At 36.0% G+C, this 21,276-nt stretch overlaps 1 protein-coding gene across 10 annotated transcripts in view; it reads right to left on the bottom strand.

Annotated features, from left to right (window-relative positions):
* Vps13b (vacuolar protein sorting 13 homolog B) overlaps positions 1–21,276 on the bottom strand; it is a 723,076-nt gene that overhangs the window by 422,683 nt on the left and 279,117 nt on the right. For 8 of the 10 annotated variants that reach the window (XR_003849285.1, XM_029562764.1, XM_029562762.1 and 5 more), the window contains exon 21: positions 11,070–11,220. Coding sequence is in view for 9 of the 10 variants with exons in the window: in XM_029562764.1 (XP_029418624.1) it covers positions 11,070–11,220 (151 nt within the window). In the remaining variant the exon portion in view is untranslated. Of the gene's footprint in view, positions 1–1,520; positions 2,074–11,069; positions 11,221–21,276 lie in introns of those variants that run through there. The other 2 variants (XM_029562766.1, XM_029562758.1) reach the window with 2 other exon arrangements.

Here is a 21,276-nt window from a genome sequence, read left to right as displayed (position 1 = left end):
ACTGGATAAAAACATGTAAGAGCAAAGATACTAGGCTAGGCCTGTGGAGGGAGATAGCTCAGTCGGGAGAGTGCTTCCTGTGCAAGCATGAAGGCCCAAGTTATATTCCACATAAAAAAGACAGATATAATAGTACATGCTTGTAATTTCAGTGCTGGGGAGGCAAAGGTGGGTTCCTAAGGCTTACTGGTCAGCCCAGTGAGAGACCCTATGTCCAAAAACAAGGTGGACAGCTCCCAAGGATTGACAGTGGAGGTTGATGCACACACATACTCCTTAAAAAAAAAAAAATCTGGGCCACATACATAGGTTTCAATCAGCTACTTATATCAAAACATTTCTTTACCTTGATCAGGTTGACTGCAGATTTGGTAATAACTACTCAGTTGTCAAGAGTTTGTTTTTATTTTGAAGGTTTAACTATCCTCTTAATGTGTGCAAAGAAATGGAGAAAATATTAACATTCAGCATCAAATGACTGGTGTTCTTGACATATGAGATTCTCATAATAACAAGATTATTTTATGATCTTTAAGACTCAAAAAACATTAGGTGAGCTGAAATAACTCATAATAAATTATAATATCTCATAATAAATACTTCTCAGAATTAAGGCCTTTCTGATCTAGGCCAATGTCATTTACCATGTAAAACTTTAAAGAAGAAATATTAAGATAGATCGGGTATGGTATTTAGGCAGTAAACATGATGATTTCAAATAAGGAAAAAAAATATCAATCCTATAGCAATTATTCCTTTAAAGGTGTACTTCTAACCCACAAGTTATGTTAATGGACTACATTAGCCTAGAAAGATAACAAGATAGAATTCATTTCACTAAAAGGCGATCTGTTTATTTTATGTAGCACTTAGTATGGAACCCTGCTCAGAAAATACTGGATCAATCAAACAGTCAACTGATTTAAAAATTAGTACGTATACTTTCTTGAAATCTTCTGTTAGCATCATTAAGATAATGTGTTTTTGTGTAAGGAACCTATTTATGACTACTATTTCATTCTTACTGTTTATTTTGCATAGCTGAATGTTGAACCCAGTGCCTGAACAAGCACGATAGCACTGAACCACAATCTCTAGCCCTCATTTTTATTTCCTATTTTAAATAATCACCAAGAAGAAACTTGTATTAATCTTTATTTTTCATGTATGATCATGAGAAATCAAGTTGTTCAGCCATGTAGTCACAGCTAAGGCAGCATCAGGTTATGGAGCAGCTGTCCTAACCACAGCTCATTACTTAAAAGAAAACTTAAAAGCTAAAAATCAAAAGCCTTTACAAACTAAGTTCAGCTAAGTTTCAAGCTCAGGCTGTAAATTAGAGCAACAGCATATATTACTAAATAGTGCATATATATTGTTTACATTTATTTTCTTGTGCATCTATGTGTGTGGACATGCATACAAGGCTCACATGTGGATGTCAGAAGACAACTTGTGGGAGTTGTTTCTCTTCTCCCACCATGTGGGTCCAAAGATCAAACTCAGGTCATCAGGCTTGGCAGCAAGCCCCTTTATACTTCACCAGTATATTTCAAAAGGTACTTGTATTAGATAAGTAACATGTGCTATTAAGTCATGTGCATAAAATCAGAAAATGTAGTCTACCTAAAATTAGGATGTTGAGGAAAGGAAGTAGAAAGAGGGTGAAAGGAGAATTAAACACATTCTATAATTGCAAGGCACAAAATATTTACACACAAACTATTTATGAAACATTTATCATTCAGGGCATATGTCAAAAAACAAGTAATACTGTGGTAAGCAAAACAGACAGGTACCAGTCCTTCTGGAGGTTATAGGTGATGGGGGCAAACATCCTTTGTAGTGGAATTTCAGATACCATGGAGATTAATTAAAATGTTTAAGTAAAGTTTCCTGAGAACAGAATGGGGGAATCTGGAAATCCCAGTTTCTTCCTTTTTTCTACCAATTCATGATGTGTGATCTTAAAATCACTTCCACTTCTTAGGCTTTAGTTTTCTCATTCATGACTCTCAGAAAATAAACAACATCACTGCAAACCATGAATCAGGACAGGAGAGATGGAATGTACTGAATAAGAAAAAAAAAAAAGAAAAGAAATTTAAAAGGGAAAAGAAAAGAAGCAAAGAGTTCTAGAAGTAAGTGTGGTCTGGAGATGCAGGCACAGTGACTGACACTGGACCATTAAAACGATTTCATCCTGGACTCAATTCTAAAAGAAAACAAACAGATTCAACTAATATAAAATTCTTAGTGTCTCTACACCCCACAAACACCATCAGAAGTGATAGCACACAGTGAAAGATAAACTGAAGTTCCCCTAAGTGGCGTCAGGAACTCTTGAAGAAGAATTAAACATACTTAGATTGGAAGAACTAGTTCTTTGCTTATAACTTCAATGATTGACAGGCTGCCACTCTTTTTCAAAAATTTTACAAATCATACTTAGATTCATTAAAATGTATTTATTTCATTCAAAATGTGTCTATTAAAAATCAATATGATTGTTATGTAGGACTACAAAATGGGTGTCAATATCTGATAGTCACACTCAAAATTTTTATTGAATATTACTTTTGATTGCTATCGTGATTGGATGAATAGATTTATAAAGCCTACCTCTGGGTGTCTACGATGAAGATTCCAGAGACCAATGATTACGCCTCAGCTTCTTAAGCTGTGAGCTGTGAACCCACATAGGATCACATAAATAATTGCAGGGGTTACAAAGAAACTGGCAACATTAAAAGGTTTCTGAATATACAATAGACAAAAATTAATCCAAAATTCAAAATGTACTGAACTGGAGTTTTTCTGGCAGCAGGAGCCTGTATTGCATCACAGCACACATCTTCAGTGCAGCATTGGTTCTAAGAATACAGCTTGCACACTGCTGCTCTGTGCTTGGCACCACACAACACTGACAAACGATGCCTGAAACACTGCCACACATCAAATCAGTCAAAATATCAACCAAAGGCATGATAGTTATGCAAATCCAATACTTAGTGATAACAAATCATAGAGAAATTTAATTTAAAACAATTCTTTGGTACATATATAGTTGCATTGTTTTTTAAAGAGTAAAGCAAATTTACACACTAATGACATGGATGTGCTTATTTGTGTTTGCATAAAGAATTAAATACTGACTTCACAATTGATGCTGTAGGACTAAGAGCAACGTTAATATTTTCCAGACTTGATCGATATGCTTAGAATGTCACTCATATAACTACATAGTACAAAATGGCAAAAGTATGTTTAGAAACATTTCAGAAATTGTTGCAAATTTTGCGCTAACCTCAAGCAAAAATTCACTGATTTTTCATGAAACTCAAATCAGCAACTCAAACAGTTATTTTTAAAATAAATATTCTAACACAATATACTCTGGTATTTACATGCTGAGGAGAACATTAACATTTTTTTTTTACTTTCTATAATTAAACCATTATGCTCCATAATAGCAGGAAGCTTTTTATGTACTGAAAACACTGCAATTCATAATGTATAGTAGTCCTGAATATGAGTAGGCATTTCAGGCAGCTTTTGTGGCAATGAGATGTGCAATGTGAAGTATGCATGTTGTGTATTCAAATCAAGGCTTCAGAAAAGTCACCTGATGCAGCAGCCAAGCAATGCTAGAAACACCTCAGATTAATTTCATGTTTGAATATGAATTACTTTTTGATTAGTACATGTTCAAAGACCTTTTACTGTTCTCAAAATTTTCATAACTTCTACTTTGAGAAGTATCCACAATCTAGACAAAGAAGTAGGCTAACTAGGAACAGAGAACATGGTGAGACTGAAGGAATATGGGAAGACACCACTAAGACAGTTAGAAATCTCCTGAGCTATTCTAATAGGAGAAATAAAGAGGCTCTGATAAAGGAAACAGCATAGAAACAGATGAACAGAAAGATTCAAGATTGAAACTGGAGGCACAAGGGACAGGGTTCAAAAGACAATAAGGCAGAAATCCTAGTTTTCAGACTTGAAATACCATGGTGAGTGGCAGGAGAGGAAGGATAAGGAGATAAGTGTATTTAAGAATCAGAAGCTACAAGATATTTTACACTTGAGCAGCACTCAAGATACTTCAGCAGAGTTCTACTAGAAAACGGCTCTGACACACATTTAAAAAAAGAAAAAAATTACTATTAACAAACCACGCAGAGATCAAAAATAAATATAAAAGGGAAGAAAAGCATCAATGTGAAATAATTATCATGCAACATGCATTGATATAATGGATTTTTATTATTATTATTGGTGTGTGTGTGTGTGTGTGTGTGTGTGTGTGTGTGTGTGTGTGTGTTACCCTCATGCCAATGTGCACATATGAAGGGCAGAGGAAAACACTGTACAGTAAGTTCTCTTGTTCCACACTGGGTCCTGGGAACTGAACACACATTATCAGGCTTGCAGAGCAAGTATTTCTACCTGCTGAGTCATCTCACCAGGCCGACATAATGGAACTAAAGGAATCTGTAGATGATCAGGATCCAAAGGAGAAATGAAAAAGTAAAATTATGCACCAGGATCCTCAAGGTAGGGACGGTTATTATGCTTAAAGTCTACAGTTTCTTTTTAAAATACAAAACACCAAAAATATGATCTTCACTTGCTGACGGTTTTTTAAAATAAAATTTTAAAGAATTCCCATATATCTATGGTGGGAAGGGTGAGTCTTATAACAACATAGTAGCATTTTCTTAGGTGTATTTACTACTATTTCAAAACTGAAGTAAATGAAATTTGTGAGAGTAGTCTGAAATGAAATAGGGCTAGGATCAAAAACTAAGTTTTTTTTAGTCCTTAGTCTGATTATCTATCAAAACTTACTTATTCTTACTTATTCTTGATCTGTATTTTACAATGATCATTATTTTTTGGCAACTTTACTTCAAAAAAAAAAAAACACTTAAATAACTGAAAGAGAAAGTGACCTTTAATTAAAAAAAAAATTTCTAAAGGGTAGATAATATTTAAACACCTTGCCATACAAATGCAATAATGCCTAAGACTTTTCATCATAATACAAACTACATTTGATACTATCACTCTTGAAAGCCCCTTGGGAAATAATGGCATTTGGATTCTGGAAGTCAGCTTGACAAGGCATGCAAAATTGCATCTCATGCTGAGCCAACCAGGAAAATATATGTCATCACTATGTGAATTCTAAATTTCATCTGGAAGCTATCATCTTGTTCTGAATGCTAAAAGAGGGTAGAAAGACTGCATAACAAAGTTTAATTTTTGCTGAATCCTTGCCAATTCATATAAAAACTAGAATAACATACCTATTTCCAAAGAACTCCATATTTGAAACACTTGAAATGTATTTATTAACATCACAATGCATTTTCAAGGAATTTCAAAATTAACTGACATTATAACAATATAAATTTTAATAAATTTCAGGAGAAATTCTTTAAAATGAAAGATAAAGCTGGAAAATTAATAAATTGCATAAAACAGAACTAAACTGCTCAAAATTATACACAACCCCAAAAAGACATCCTAATTCCTTTCCCTCAACTAAATAAACTCTAGGCTAAAAAGCAAAATATTCAGAATGGCACAGGCGTGTAATCCTAGAACTAGTGAGGCTGGAAGCAGAGGAAATTGAATCACAAGTTCCATGCCCTTATTTAAAAAAAAAAAAATCAAGGCTAGTGATGTAATTCATTGTAGAGCACTTGCTTAGCATGTACAAGGCTCTGGTGCAATCTTCAGTAGGGGAAGGAGGGCTTGTAAAGTTCCCAATCTGTGTTACACATCTCTTATCTATTCTAGGTTATTTTCCCTGAAGCTCTAGGTTCACATATACAATAACTTCATAATCTATTTCTTCTCATAACAAAAATGTGTGAATGTAGCTTATTCCAAGTGATATATGATCATATTTAACTATACTACACCTAATCATAAAATGACATATTAGCTGATACAAACAAAATTAGCTCACCAACTTTTAGAAATTATACTTATGGACCATGTTTTTGCTATCTTTTCATTGTGCTGGTATTAATGCCATATTACCTAGATACACGATGCCCTGGTTTGCTTTCTATTGCTGTGATAAACATAGCGACTAAAGACAATTGGGGAGGAAAGGGTTTATTTCAACTTATAGTACAGTCCTTTACTGAAGGAAGCCAAGGTAGGAGCTCAGTCAGGGACCTGGTGTCAGAAACTAAAGCATAGACCCCCGAAGCTGCTTACCGGCCTGCTCTTATAGCCTGTACTCAGTCTGCTTTCTTATACAATCCTGATTTCAGGGTCTCATATCTGCAGTTCATATGCATGAAAAACAAGATTCCTGAGCATAGGCTAATATTGTTTCTTGCTGCCCATGTGTATATAGTCAAAGCACTGCATACAAGTTGGTTGCCAATCAACAGTGAACTGATCCACAGGATACTTTTAACTAGGCCTCCACAGGACATGTGTAACTATTTAGAAGCTTATTCTCAGTAACTGTAAAATGCAGGTAGTAATATTGGAAACCACCTTCAAAAATGTGGAATGCAAATGAAAACAAACAAAAAAACACAAACAGGACTGGGGAATTTACCGAAGTATCTCTCTATAGCTTAAATAATATGAGAAAATACAGTTTATTAATATTTAATGATATATACTGATACTGGAGTCCTTCACTATGTCAGAAAGCCACAGATAAAAAGGTGCTAACTCTCAAGGCTACAGAGAAGGCTGAATGGTTAAAGCGCTTGTTATCCCCCTCATAAATAAGTAAATAAATAAATAAGTGTTATAATAAAAAAAATAGAAGTAGCTCACAAAGTGCTTTTCAAAACAAAATTTATTAGGCTGGTAAGATAACTAAGTAGGTAAAGGCACTCTATTCCAAACTTGAAGACCTGAATTCAACTCCTCCAAGTCGTCCTTTGACCTCCACAAGCTTATTGTGGAAGTGGCACCCATGCCCTATATACACATGCACACAAAATAAATAATTCAAATGTAATTTTAAAAATTTTAAGGCACTCCCACAATTCTGTTGAAGATCTTGATTAGGGTTAGAAAAAGTCATCAGGCTGGAGTCCCCTTTATTCAGTGCTGGTGGTATTACAAAGAGAACATGACACACACAAACTTCCTGATTCTGCTGTGATGCCCTAGAGACTGAATGGGACTCTGCAAGCAGGAAAGTAATCAGCAAATTTGATGCTCAACCTCAGAACTGAACCACAGAACCATGGACCAAAATAAAACTCATTTGTTTATTGAATTACCCAGGTTCAAGTAATACAAACATTAATGTATCTATCCACGGTATAATTAGTGTTTTTTCAGCTACTTTCCCTTCTGGTGAGTTAGGTGATCCTTCATATATCCTTCTGCTTCTCCTCTGTTCTGTGGGTATACATCTGTGATGTATCCAATCATAGATGAACAGGCACTCAACTAATTAAGGAAGACATATACCTAAGATTTCCTGAAGATTTACTTTGGTTAGCAGATTTGGCAACTTCTACTAATTGTGAGACCTTGTGCCCCTCCAAGGAGCACAGTAAGACAATGTCACGAAAGCAGCAGCATCTGAGTACCAACACAGGGAACGGTGCCCTGAAACTCTGAGACACACAGAGGGGGAGACAAACTTAAGACACATCTCTGGTAGAATAACAAGGCTTGCCCAAAGCTTAAATTTTTGAAAACTGTTTTTAAGTAGCTCATCTGGAATCGCTCCCAAATCTGGAAACTTCGTGAACAGAATGCTCCCTTCATAGTCTATACAATGTTAGTGACTCCATCTTTCCCAAACCTATTTTATTCCCATTGTGTTTGAGTTGAAAATCTTCACTGAATCTAAATCCCTGCCTTGGCATCCCCTCCTGAGGCAGGGTTTCTACCTCTTTGTTTTACAGCCTGGCTAACTCTAACTGTACTGGGAATGAACTTCTCAGACCTCAAGTCTCAAGCATAACCAGAGTGACAGGTAGGACAAGTCTGAGAACAATAAATACATTGCATCCTGTGGTCAGAAAAGAAAATACTGATATACTAACTTTGGAAATTGTCAGAAAAGGGAGACTATCATACTCAGTATAATGCTGTGTCTTCCAAGTCATTTAAAAAATTTGCCATCAGGCTTCTGATCAACAGAAGGAAAATGAGGCATTCACCAGAAGGGGCCCTTATCAATCCTCAACTAGAATTATTATTGCCTTATTGTGATGGCACCAAATTATAACCAGACGCTAGGTATGTACCTTTTTTCTTCCCTTTCGAATGGGCAGCTTTAGAGCCCATTACCGAGTGTGGGGTTTTGAGAAATTGATCCTAACTTAAAGCTTTAATTAATTGCCCCACATCAGGCTACCAATAGATTAACGCTTCTGTTCTGGGCACCACTACTTTTATAAAAAATAAAAATAAAAAGCTGGAAATGTGAAGAAATGAGAGAGAATAAATGCACTCACATTTAAAATGGAAAGGAGAGGACAGGAACCTTTCCAAACACCACAGGGGAAAAGAACTCAGCATCTCTCCCATTTAAAGCATGCCCACCATATCCCCTGACCATTGCTGAGCTGTGTTTACATTTTAGCTTTTACTGAGCCTTACAACAAATCAATTTGGGATAAAGATACAGCCAAGGTTTCATATGATCACTACAGCCTTGATAATTATTTTTCTTCACTGCTGACTAGATTTACCAGAAGGGCAGACAGGGGGGAATGGATGAGGGTGCTGACAACACAGTGGACAGTGACAGGGATGGCTGAGTATGGAGCCTCTAGTGGGAGAGGAAGGCTGTCTATCTGACGAGTTTGTATTCATGCTCAGATGCCGAGGAGCTCAGAAGGTGGGCGACTGTGACCAGTGATAGTCATGTATATAGAGATTAGAAATGCATGTGAAAACGTCTCAATGTCAATTGCTTTGGAATGAATTCTTCTGTATGAAAAAAAAAAGTTGTGCTGTAAAGTATTCCTTGAGAAATGTTTATAATTCTATGAGAATGTAAATAGTTTCACAGTAATTGTTTTTCAGTTAGAATATTCTAACTTAATTGCAGCGCAGTCTCTTTAATTTCTTGTTCATTAATATTTAACTAACTTCATAAAAGAATAAGAATAAAAAAACTTTAGTAAAAATAAAAAAAAAAAAAACCCACATCAATGCTCACTGGGTGCAGCAGCCATCTTGTAACTATAGCCTCTGAAGGACAGGCAGGGGTCCTCAACACAAACTGGCTAGGGAGAAAGCCAGATCATTAGGCTCTGGATTTGACATGAGAAAACATGCCCCCAGGGATGTGTTGTCAATATGCTGAAGGAAGAATGAAGACTGGAATAAATGCTTTACATTAGAAGACAGAAATTCATTAGCCTGATATCAATAAAACTTTTTGAAATGTAATTGATTAAACCAATAATAAGTATCCTGAGTTCAATGACACATATTTCACTTCTTGGATCTAAATTTCTTAGTGAGGTAGCGGCCAATAAAACAACTGAGAAAAACTGAATAAAAAGTAAAAATTTTAAGTTGTTTTAACAAAATATTTTAAAATAGGGGCTAGAAAGGTGGCTCAGTGGTTAAGAGCACTACCTCCTCTTGCAGAGGACCCAGGTTCGATTCCCAGCATCCACATGGCAGCTAACAACCTTCTGTAATTCCAGTTCCAGGGTATCTGATACCCTCTTCTGACTTCCATGGGTGCTGGACAACAAGGGTATACTTACATACATGTAGGCAGTACACTCATACACATAAAATAAATTTTTTTAATTTTAAAATATTTTTTAAAATCTTATAACGTTATTGAAGTAACACTAAAATTCTATCAGGATAACAAAATTTAAATGTCAATAAATTTAAATTATTTAGTAAGCTTTATAAAGTAACATAAAGTATGAATTAATGAATGTTATAGTTTGAAGATATACTGAAAAAATTACTGACAAAACACGCAAAGAAAAATCTGAAGATTACTATTCTATCACACCAGCTTTTCAGGCAGCCTGTGTTTTCTTTATTTGCTTTTCATTCTAGTATTTTGTGATTCTTTTTGATCAGATGCAAGCCTATCTTAAATTTCTCCAAGAAAACCAAGAAACAGCCTTTAGGGTTGTTGTTGCTTTCCTCTTTGTCTTGCTCCTCTCCACTCTATCTTCTATCTATCTATCTATCTATCTATCTATCTATCTATCATCTTCCTATCTACCTCTATCTTCCTATTTCTCTATCAATCTCGCTATTTATCCATCATCTATGTATCCATCTTTCTATCCATGTATCTCTCTCTTCCTATCTCTGTCTGTCTCTGTCTCTGTCTCTCTCTGCAGCTCCATACCTATCTTTCATTTGTTTGCAAACATGTTTTTAAGAGGGAAAAGGAAAGTAGTACAAATAGTAGCCAACGCAAATGTTTTTCAAAAGAATTATTACTTCAAAAAGAAGAAATTTCCTAGTATTAAAATAACTATTACCTTCTGATTTAGAACTCTACAGACACTTTTTAAAATGAGCTAAAAAAACAAGTGAACAAGAGTTTTTAAAAATTAAGTACAAGGAGCTGTAGAAGATGGTGCAGAGGCTAAAGCACTACCTGCTCTTGCAGAGGACCCAGGTTCATTTCCCAAAACACATGACAGCTAACAGCCATCTGTGACTCCAATTCCAGGAGATCTGATGCCCTGTTCTGACCTCCATGGGCACTGCACAACACGGGTGCATTTATATACATGTAGGTAATACATACATACACATAAAATAAAAATAAAATATTTTTAAAATATTTATAGGAAATATGAGGTTTCTAAAGATAGAAACAAAAGCAGAAAACTCTGGGGCAAAAACTACACAGTACATGCCAATAATCTGAAGAAAAAAAATCAATGTGCTATTGTTTTTTATATTACAAAAAATATTAATAAGTATAATGGCAAATTGTGTTTTTAGTTTTTATTATTTTCTTCTCTCAAACATTAATATTAACTTCTTAGAGAAACATGGAAAAGAACAACAAAAAGTAAACTAATTCTCAACTAGCTGATGAATTTATTCTAGATCCATACCTGTTACTGTCTTTGTTTTTATAGGGCTGCTGGCATATTCCGAGGCCTGATATGACTGCTGCTTTGCCACGGGGGCACTTCCAACAGACAGCTCATCCTCTCTCCTTTTGTTAACTGAAGGAACAAGAGGAGGGACAGCTACCACAGCCTGCTGAAAGAAACAAAATAAAAACTGAATTGCCATCTTTGTGAGGCAATGAAGGACAAACACGGCATCACTACACACAGCATTTTATAAGCTGGGGTTCAGGCTTTATTTTAAACCGCATAATCTCTTTCTGCCCTCACATGTAAGTAGACCCCACCTACACTCAGGTAACATGTTGCAATATTCCTAGTGGATTTCCTGACACTTCTGGGTAATACCAAATCTTTATATCAGTTGATATTCCTAACTGTAGGTTGTGTATCTATGAACTCAGTCAACAGTCGATCAAGCATACTCAGGGTGAGGAAAACACAACTATACTGAACACAGACACATCCTTCTCTTTTCCTTATTTATACACTATGTAGTAGAACAACTCTCGATGCAGCTTTAATATGCATTAGGTATTATAAGTAACCTAGTGATGACTTAAGCATATAGCAAGATGTGAATAGGTTGGATAGAAATACTATGTCATCGTATATAAGGAAGTCAAACACCCACAGACTGTAGTTCCTAGAGCCAACAATCCCTCACAGATACTGACAAAGAGACAATTGTTTTTTTTTCTATACATACAATGCATACAGCACAGTTTAATTTATATATAATGTAACAATTTTTTTCTTTTGGTCTTGAGACAGGGTCATCCTGTAGTCAAAGCTGGCATTGAACTCACTATGTAGACCAGGCTGGCCTTGATCTCACAGAGATCCATCTACCTCTGCCTCCTGAGTGCTGGGATTAATGTACCACCACACCCAGCATAATTTAATAATAATTTTCAAAATATTTTATTTATAATTTTTATTTTATGAGTGTACTGCCTGCATGTGTGTCAGTGCACCTGTTTTGTGCAGTGCCTACAGAAGTCAGAAGATGGCATTAGATCCCTGGAACTGGGAGTTTCAGACAGTTCTTAGCTGCCATGTGGGTGCTGGGAATTGAACTCAGATCCTCTCCAAGGGCATTCAATGCTCTTAACTGCTGAGCCATCTCTCCAGTCCTAATTATTATTTTTTAAATTATTTTATTTATTATTTTTGTTTTATGTGTATGAGTGTATTGCTTGCATGTATGTTAGTGCATTCCTGTTGTGTAATGCCTGTGAAGGACAGAAGAGGGCGTTGGAGACCCTGGAACTGAAGCTACAGTAGATTGTTAGCTACCATGTAGGGGCTTTGACCTGAATCTTGGTCCTCTGCAAAAGCAACCAGTGCTCTTAACCACTGAACCATCTCTCCAGTCCTATAATTTAATAACTATAAGAGATTTACAAAAGCAGTAAAATATGACAATTATAACAATATATTGCAATAAAAAGCATTTAAAACTTATGAATTACTTATTTCTGAGATTTCCTATTTAATATTTTCAGATGAGTGTGGATGATTCAACGTGAAAACATTAAGAGGCTGTAAGTTTAATGTAAGTTGTAATGAGAAATATGAGCATAATAATGGGAGACCAAATTAAAGCTGACATTCCTGCAGAAAATTATAAGACCTAGGAAACAAAGTTACTGGAGAGGGGACTATTAGTTGCTCATATGGAGAGTTCAATTTTTTAATATTGTATTTATTATTTTTATTTTATGTGTATGAGTATATTGCCTGCATGTATGTGAGTGCACCTGGCCACGGAGGTCAGAAGAGGGCTTCGGATTCCCCTTGAACTGGAGTTAAGGACAGTTTGTAGCCACCATGTGGGTACTGGGAATCAAATCTGGGTCCTCTGCAAGAGTAGTCAGTGCTCTTAATTGCTGAGCCATCTCTCAGGCCCTGAGAGAGAGAGTTCAATTTTTTAATAAATTATGAGAATTCTCTACATTTTGCCTGATGAAATGATAATTACAGTGTATTTTGAAAACACAGAAGATTAGAATTATAGTTAGAGAAAGAGGGAAAACATTATCATTCTATAGTGAACACATGAGTCATGAGCTGGACAGCAAAACAGCTGTTTCATCTGTATTCGTTGAAATAAAGTCTGAGATTGGTGCCAATGATGTTCAATATACGCTTGTGAGATTGTTGGCAAAAAAAAAAAAATGCTGCAGGATCAAAGATCAGTGCTGAGCTATGTGGAAAAGAATCATCCAACGTTGAGTTTCACCCACAACTGAGAAGGAAACTGCAGCTTGGGAAACAGCAGACGGCAGCTATAGCAAGCTTGGTGTGAGGGAAAATGTGGCAGAGGCAGGTGAAGCTGCAGTGTAGCCCAGAGTTAGTTACGCAACACTACAAAGTACAGGAAAATGAGGGGAAATGGAAATTATTTACATGGTGATGGTTGGCATGGGACAAGGGTGGAAAAAAAAACCTCAAGGTGTGAAATGAAGTTTGTCAGCATATCTAATTATGACAATATAATTAACATCATGTTAATTATAATTAGCAATATATTTAAAATGCTTACTTTTAGACAGGCATGGTGGTACACATCTGTAATTCCAGTACTAGGGAGACTAAGGTAGAACAACAGAGAATTCTAGGCTAGCTAAGGCTATATGACATGGCAATCTCAATAAAAAATAAATAAAAATAAATAAATGGCTGAAGAAATGGCTCAGTGGTTAAGAGCAATTTTTGCTATTCCACAGGCCCCCTTTTGGTTCCTACCACACACATAGCAGCTAACACATGACTCTAATTTCAGTTCCAGGGGATTGCAGGCCTTCTAGCCTCCATGGGCACAACAGGCACATGATGCACTTAAATACATGTAGGCAAAACACTGATAGACATAAAATTACAATAAATAAAATACTTTTTAAGTTTGTTTTTATTGAATTTTTGTGTATTTCATACAGAATATTGCAATCAATCTTAATCATCTTTATACCCCGTCCCCACTGGCACCCTCCCATAGCCCCCCACCAGACCCCATATAGTCTGTCATCCCTCTTAAGGCCCACTGTGTCAAGTCAGTGTCCCCAGACATTCCCCAGGGCAAGCCCATCCACTGAGGTCTAGTCAGCCCATCTAGAGTCCCTTGTTTTAGGAAGATCAGCTCTTCCTCACCTAGCAGCAATCAGTTGCCAGTATTTCTTCAGATAAGATTGGGGTCTGCTGTTCATTTTCACATTTCTGTGCTGGGTCTTTGCCTGAGTTTGCATGGGACTTCTGTATGCTTTGCAAAATATGTATCCTTACATTTACAGACAAATATTCCAGTCACCACTCATCAAAAAAGATCATTTTGCACCAATTGGAGACAATTACCAAGTACCATAACTGGTGACACAGAGATATTGTCTATGAATTGCACAGGCCTAAGTGACACATCTACAATGCAACCTCAACACCTATGGTTCATGGAAAATAAAATCATTCAAAAATTAAATAAAATGCCTGCTTTCATATATTGAGTATTAAGTGGAACTAATCTTACTCATCACACAGATAAATAGGAAATGGCCTCTGAGAGAAATCAGGTATAGTAGCACATGTCCATAATTCTAGAAACCGGAGGCAGAGACAAGGCGATTGCCAAAACATCAAGGCTAGCCTGTTCTATTTAGCAAGTACATAGCAAATTCCAGGCTAACCAAAGTTACACACACAGAATTTGCCTCCAAAAGCAAACAAGAAAGAAGTAATCAACACCTAGTATGTTTTGGTTATTTAAATATCATCATCTATAAAAAAAAGGTAGAAGATGACTGAAGAAAGTGCTTTATGCTCCAAGTTAGTGACCTAACACACCCTTAGATTTCTGCCCACAATTTATATGCCTGAAACAAAACTAAGCACCTACAAAAACTGTAAACCATATTCAGGATTAAAAATCAATATATGCATATAAAACTAGGAAAAAATTATGCGCTACCCTGTGTGGCACCAAATTTAAGCATAAAGGACAAATGACAAGGTTAATGGAAGTTAGAGTAGTGGCCCCAATCCAACAATTTCCCCCTCTCCACTCTTTCAAGGAAGAGGTAAAAATATTTTTTTAATTTGTTTTTATTGAATTTTTGTGTATTTTATACAGAATAGCTCAAAGAATGTTAACCATCTTTATAGCGCCATCCCACTAGGACATTCCCACAACCCAATCACTGGAACCATATACTCTACTATATCAAGTCAGTGTCCCTAGATGTTCCCCAGTGCCAGTCCATCCACTGAGGTCTAGTCAGCCAATTTATAGTCCCTTGTTTTAGGAAGATCAGCTCTTCACCTAGCAGCAATCAGTTGCCAATATTTCTTCAGCTAAGACTGGGATCTGCTGTTGATTTTTCCCAAATCTATGCTGGGTCTTTGTTTGCCTGAGTTTGCATGGGACTTGTGTATGCTGACACCATATGAGCAGAGTCCCAGGAGCTTGTAGGCCCCTGTTTCCATATGGTTGTGCACTTTCTCCCTAGCTCTTAAAATCTTTCTGCCCCCTCTTCCATGATGGTCCCTGAGCCCTTGGTGGGTGAAGTTTAATATACGAGTCTGCAATCTGCAGACTCTTAATCTCTACATTTTGGCCGTTTGTGGCCTTTAGTGTTCCTGTCCCTATGTTGCATGAGGGAGCTTCATTAATGAGAATTGAGAGATTCTCATTAGTGTCTTATGTTCTATGTTCCATGTGCCTTAGATGTAGAGATTGTATTTTTAGATGTGTTGCTTAGGCCTGGGCAACTCATAGACAATGTCTGTGTGTGATCAGTTGTGTTACTTGATAATGGTCAAAATAAGCTTCTTTGACAAATGGTGACTGGAATATTTGTCTGTAAATATGAGGATACATATTTTGCACACAGCAAGAAATTACATTAGTCTAGGGGACATTACAGTCTTGGGGTTTTCTCTAAGATACATGGCTTCTCCAGCTATGTGTATTTGGGTATGTTTAAAGTACCACAGTTGAGTTTTTTCCCACTGAGTGGGCTTTTAGCTCATTTACATACCTATTGATTGGCCCCAAGATAAAAGTGCCACTATTGCACCAATGTCATGTGCTGTGCCAGCCATTGATGTGGTTATTTGGTCTTGAAGCTGGTGCTGGACGATTGATTGATGTTTTCCCTTGGCACCTTTATAATACACTCCAAAACTATGAGTACTATCCTCCAGGAGATGTGGTTTCAGGTCAGTTCCAGTTCCATTACTCTGGTGGAATTTTTTGCACCTCTTAGATATAATATATCATCTGCAAAAAGGGATAATTTGACCTCTTCTTTTCCAATTAGTACTCCTTCAATTTCCTTCTCTTGTCTTATTGCTCTAGCAAGAGTTTCAAGCACTACATTAAAGAGGAGTGGAGATAGTGGATAGCATTGTCTGGTGCTTGATTTTAATGGGCATGCTTTCAGTTTTACTCCACTTAGAATGATGTTGGCTGTGGATTTGTTATACAACAAATATTAAATAGCTTTAATTATGTTAAGGTATGTTCCTTCCAGTCCAATTCCCTCTAGGACTTTGAACATAAATGCATGTCGAATTTTATCAAAGGCCTTCTCTGCAACTATAGAGATGACCATGTGGTTTTTGTCTTAAGTTGATTTATGTGATTTATAACATTTATTGACTTGCATAAATTGAACAACTCTCGAATAAATGTGACTTGATCACGGTGGATGATCTTTTTGATGTGTGTCTGTGTGCAGTTTGCAAATATTTTCTTGAGAATTTTACTATCTATGTTCATTAAGGATATGGGTGTATAGTTTTCTTTTTTGTTAGTATCTTTATCTGGTTTTGGGATTAGAGTGGGGATTAGAGTGATGCTGGCTTCATAGAAGGAATTTGGAAGTTCTCCCTCTATTCCTATCTTTCTGAGTAAATTAAGAAGTATTGGATATAGATCATCTTTAAATGTCTGGTAGAATTCTGCTGTGAAACCATCTGGGCCTGGGCTTTTATTAGTTGGGAGGTTTTGTATTACTGTTTCAATTTCCTTATGTGTTATCAACCTGTTTAAGCTGTTGATATCTTCTTCGTTTAGCTTTTGTAATTCCCATGATTTTAGATATCCATCCATTTTCTTTAGGTTTTCAAATTTAATGGCATATAAATTTTTTTTAATCCCTAATAATGTTCTGGATCTTTTTGTTGTCTGTTGTGATGTTTCCCCTTTCATCTCTGATTTTGTTGATTTGGAATTGTTCTTTCTTTCTTTCAGTTAGCTGGGCTAAGAGTTTGTCTATCTTCTTGACAACTCTTAAATTCATTGTTTTTTTGTATTGTTTTCTGTGTTTCTATTTCATTTATTTCTGCTCTGATTTTTTTTCTTCTTGTCTGGTGGGTTTGTGTTCATTTGTTGTTGCTTTTCAAGTGTCTTGCATTGCAATGTTAAGTCATTTATTTGTGTTCTTTTTGATTTTTTTAATGTAGGCACTTAGAGATATAAACTTCCCTCTGAGTACTGTGTTTAAAGTGCCCCAGAGGTTTTCTTGTGTTGTACTGTCCTTTTGACTTAGTTCCAGGAATACTTTTATTTCTTTCTTAATTTATCCTTTGACCCGCTTATCATTCAGGAGTGTATTGTTTAAACTCCATGAGTTCATGTAGTTACTAGGGCTGCTTCTGGTGTTGATTTTAAGCTTTACTGTGCTGTGGTCTGATAGAATGCATGGAATTCTTTCAATTTTTTTGTATTTGTTCAGGCTTGTTTTGTGTCTCAGTCTGTGGTCAATTTTTGAGAAAGTCCCATAAGGTACTGAATAGAAAGTATATTCCTTGGTGCTTGGGTGGAATATTCGGTAGATGTCACTTAGATTCATTTTATGTATGGTATTGCTTAATTCAGATGTCTCTGTGTTTATTCTTTGTCCTGTAGGCCTGTCTAATGGAGACAGTGGGGTACTGAAGTTCCCAACTATTAGTGTGTTGGGATTAATCTGTGTCTAAAGTCCTGTAGTATTTTTTTAATGAAGATTGGTGCACTAGAGTTTAGTGCATATATGTTCATGATTATAATATCTTCTTGGTCAACTGTTCCTTTGAACAAAATGAAGTTGCCCTCCTTATCTCTTCTGATTAGTTTTAGTTTGAATTCTATTTTGTCAGATATTAGAATTGCAACTCCTGCTTTTTTCTGAGTAGTATTTTCTTCAAATATTTTTTTTCCATCATTTCACCTTAAGGTAATGGCTGTCCTTGAAGGTGAGATGGGTTTCTTGCAGACAACAAAAATAGGGATTTTGTTTCTTAATCTATTCATTTAGCCTGTGTCTTTTGACTGGTGAGTTCACCCCATTGATATTTAAAGTTACTGAAAGATTTGTATTGATTCCTGTCATTTCGATTTCTGTTTGCATTCTTGTTATAACTGATACCTTCATTTAGTTTCTCTCTGTTACCCCTTGGGTATAGTTGCTCCTTTCTTCAACTCTTTGTATTGCTTTAAGAATTCTCTGAAGGGCTGGTTTCTATCAGCCTATTTATATCGTGGAAGATTTTTCTTTGCCCTTCAACTATAATCGATATCTTTGCTGGGAAAAGTATTCTGGGTTGGCATCTGTGGTCATTTAGAACTGGGAATACTTTGATCCAGGCTCTTCTGGTGTTTGTAGTTTGCATTAATAAGTCAGCTGTAATTCTGATGGGTTTTCCTTTATGTGACTTGTTTGAGTTTTTTTTTTCGCAGCTTTCAGTATTCTCTCTTTGTTCTGTATGTTTAGTGTTTTTACTATGATATGCCATGGGGAGTTTCTTTTCTGGTCCTGTCTACTTGTTGTTCTATGTGCTTCTTATATTTGTATGGGCCTGTTTTTCTTTAATTTTTGGAAATTTTCTTCTACAATCCTGTTGAAGATCTGGTCCATAACATTATCCTGAGATTCTTCTCCTTCCTCTATGCCTATGATGCATAAATTTGATATTTTCATGGTGTCCCACATTCCATTCTTGTGTTTTCTTAAGCTTTTCATAATCTTTGCTTGAGTAGTCCAATTGGTCAACTTTATCCTGAATTCTTCATATTCTCTTTTCCATTTCATTCATTCTATTGATGAGACTTTCTCCTGTCGTTTCTAATGGGCTTATTGAGTGTTTCACTTCCTTCTTCATTTCAGCCTGAGTTTTCTTCAATATTTCTAACTCTTTTGTGAATTCAGTCCAAAGTTTATCCTACCTTCTTTTAGGTCTTCCATTTGGGGTGTGTGTGTGTGTGTATGTGTGTGTGTGTGTGTGTGTGTCTGTCTGTCTGTCTGTCTGTCTGTGTCTGTGTCTGAAATTCATTGAATTCTTTGAATAATACTTTTTAAGCTTATCAAAAATGCTCTTTAACTTGAGAACAAGATAATTGTATGTCCTATATACAGTTCTGTGAAAAATGTCTTTAATGAAGCTGAATAGATCCTCAGTAACTACTGCTGAGTGTCTTTAATACAGGCACTGTGTAACAAGCATTTAGTAATAAGGTGGGAATTAAACAGGTGACTCTGTATACTATGGCTGCCACAATGAGAAATAACAATGTAGAAAATATTTAAGCAGGATGCCATTATTCCACTTACAGTCTTTCTCCTTCTGATAATGGAGATAGTTCCAAATTTCAGTTGTGTTCTGGCTCCAAATCTGTTTTGTCCTTGCCACATCAGTATCTCATGATTCCTAAATACCTGATGGTACTTGTACCTTACTTTCCTATAAAGGAGTCTTGTCTTCATTAATTTAATAAATTGTCAAAATACAGAAAAATTTTAAGAATGAAACATCTGTATTCACACTATACTTAAAATAGCATTTAACATTTTATGTTATTTGCTTCTTTGTTTACAAAAAGAAGATAAAACAGTACAGATAAAGTTAAACACCCTTTTGACTGCAAACATAATCCTCTTCCTCAGAGATCAATCACTACTATATGTGTACAAACCCTTTTCATTAGTTTTACACACACACACAAACACACACACACACACACACACACACACACACACACACGCACGCGCACAGGCTTTTCCAAGGGCATTCTGAAAAGATACACATATATGTTCCTACATTTCAAATATCCCTGAGAAACTGGGTTTATGTATTAAATATAATTGTGAAATATCATCCCAAGACCTGCTGTGTACATTTTGAAACAGCAGAAATATGTCATGCAAATATACCATACTATATCCACTTCTTCTGAGGCCCTGAAGTTATTATCCAGTTTTATAGCTCTGTACTAAATGTGCAGTAACAGTTTTCTACACAATTCTGTAAGCTAATATGAAGGTCTATATAAGAGCATGCTTTCATCAAAAGATAGAATTTGAGGATTATAGGGTCTGATAATTTTAATTTTTATTAGATACTGCTAAATGTATCTATTTTTATGAATTAAGATATAAACATTCTCTACATTTTCAGCAATATGGTATATTACATTTTTCCACCCAAGTGATTTTTAAGCATAGTGTCTACTTTATAATTATGTAAGGTAACAAGGGAGGCATATGACCCAACTAGATCATTATCTCAATTCCATGGTTGAGCATGAAAAGTAACCTAAAGGGTAGGAGAGATAGCTCCTCAGTTAAGAGTATATACTGCTCTTCAAGATTACCCAAGTTCTATTTCGAGTACTAAAGTTAAAAGACACACAAGTGATTGCCTGTAACTATAGATCCAGATGTAATTGAAAATCTTTGGCCTCTGTAGGCACCTACACTCACATGTACATACCTACACAAACAGATAAGCATAGTTTAAAAATAAATCTTAAGGGTTGGAGAGTTGGCTCAGTGGTTAAGAGCACTGGTTGCTCTTGCAGAGGTCCCAGGTTAAATTTCCAGCACCTACAGGTGGCTAACAACCATCCATAACTTCAGTTCCAAGGGATCCAGCACCCTCTTCTGATCTCCACAGGCACTGTACAGAACAGGTGCGCTTATACACATGTAGGTAATATACTCATATGCATAAAATAAAAATAGTAAACAAAAATATTTTTAAAAATAAATCTTTAAAAAGCAACCTAATGCTAAAATAGTACATATAAGACATTTTTTTTGGTCTTTTTGAGTCAGGGTCTCCCTGTAGCCCCAGCTGTCCTGGAACTCACTATGTAGACCAGGCTGGCCTTGAACTCACAGAGATCCACCTGCCTCTGCTTCCCAAGTGGATTAAA

This window comes from Nannospalax galili, unplaced genomic scaffold (genome assembly GCF_000622305.1).
Source record: "Nannospalax galili isolate Female #2095 unplaced genomic scaffold, S.galili_v1.0 scaffold334, whole genome shotgun sequence".
NCBI lineage: Eukaryota > Metazoa > Chordata > Mammalia > Rodentia > Spalacidae > Nannospalax > Nannospalax galili.
Note: the sequence above shows the minus strand (reverse complement) of the source record. Positions and strands in the feature narration are given on the sequence as shown.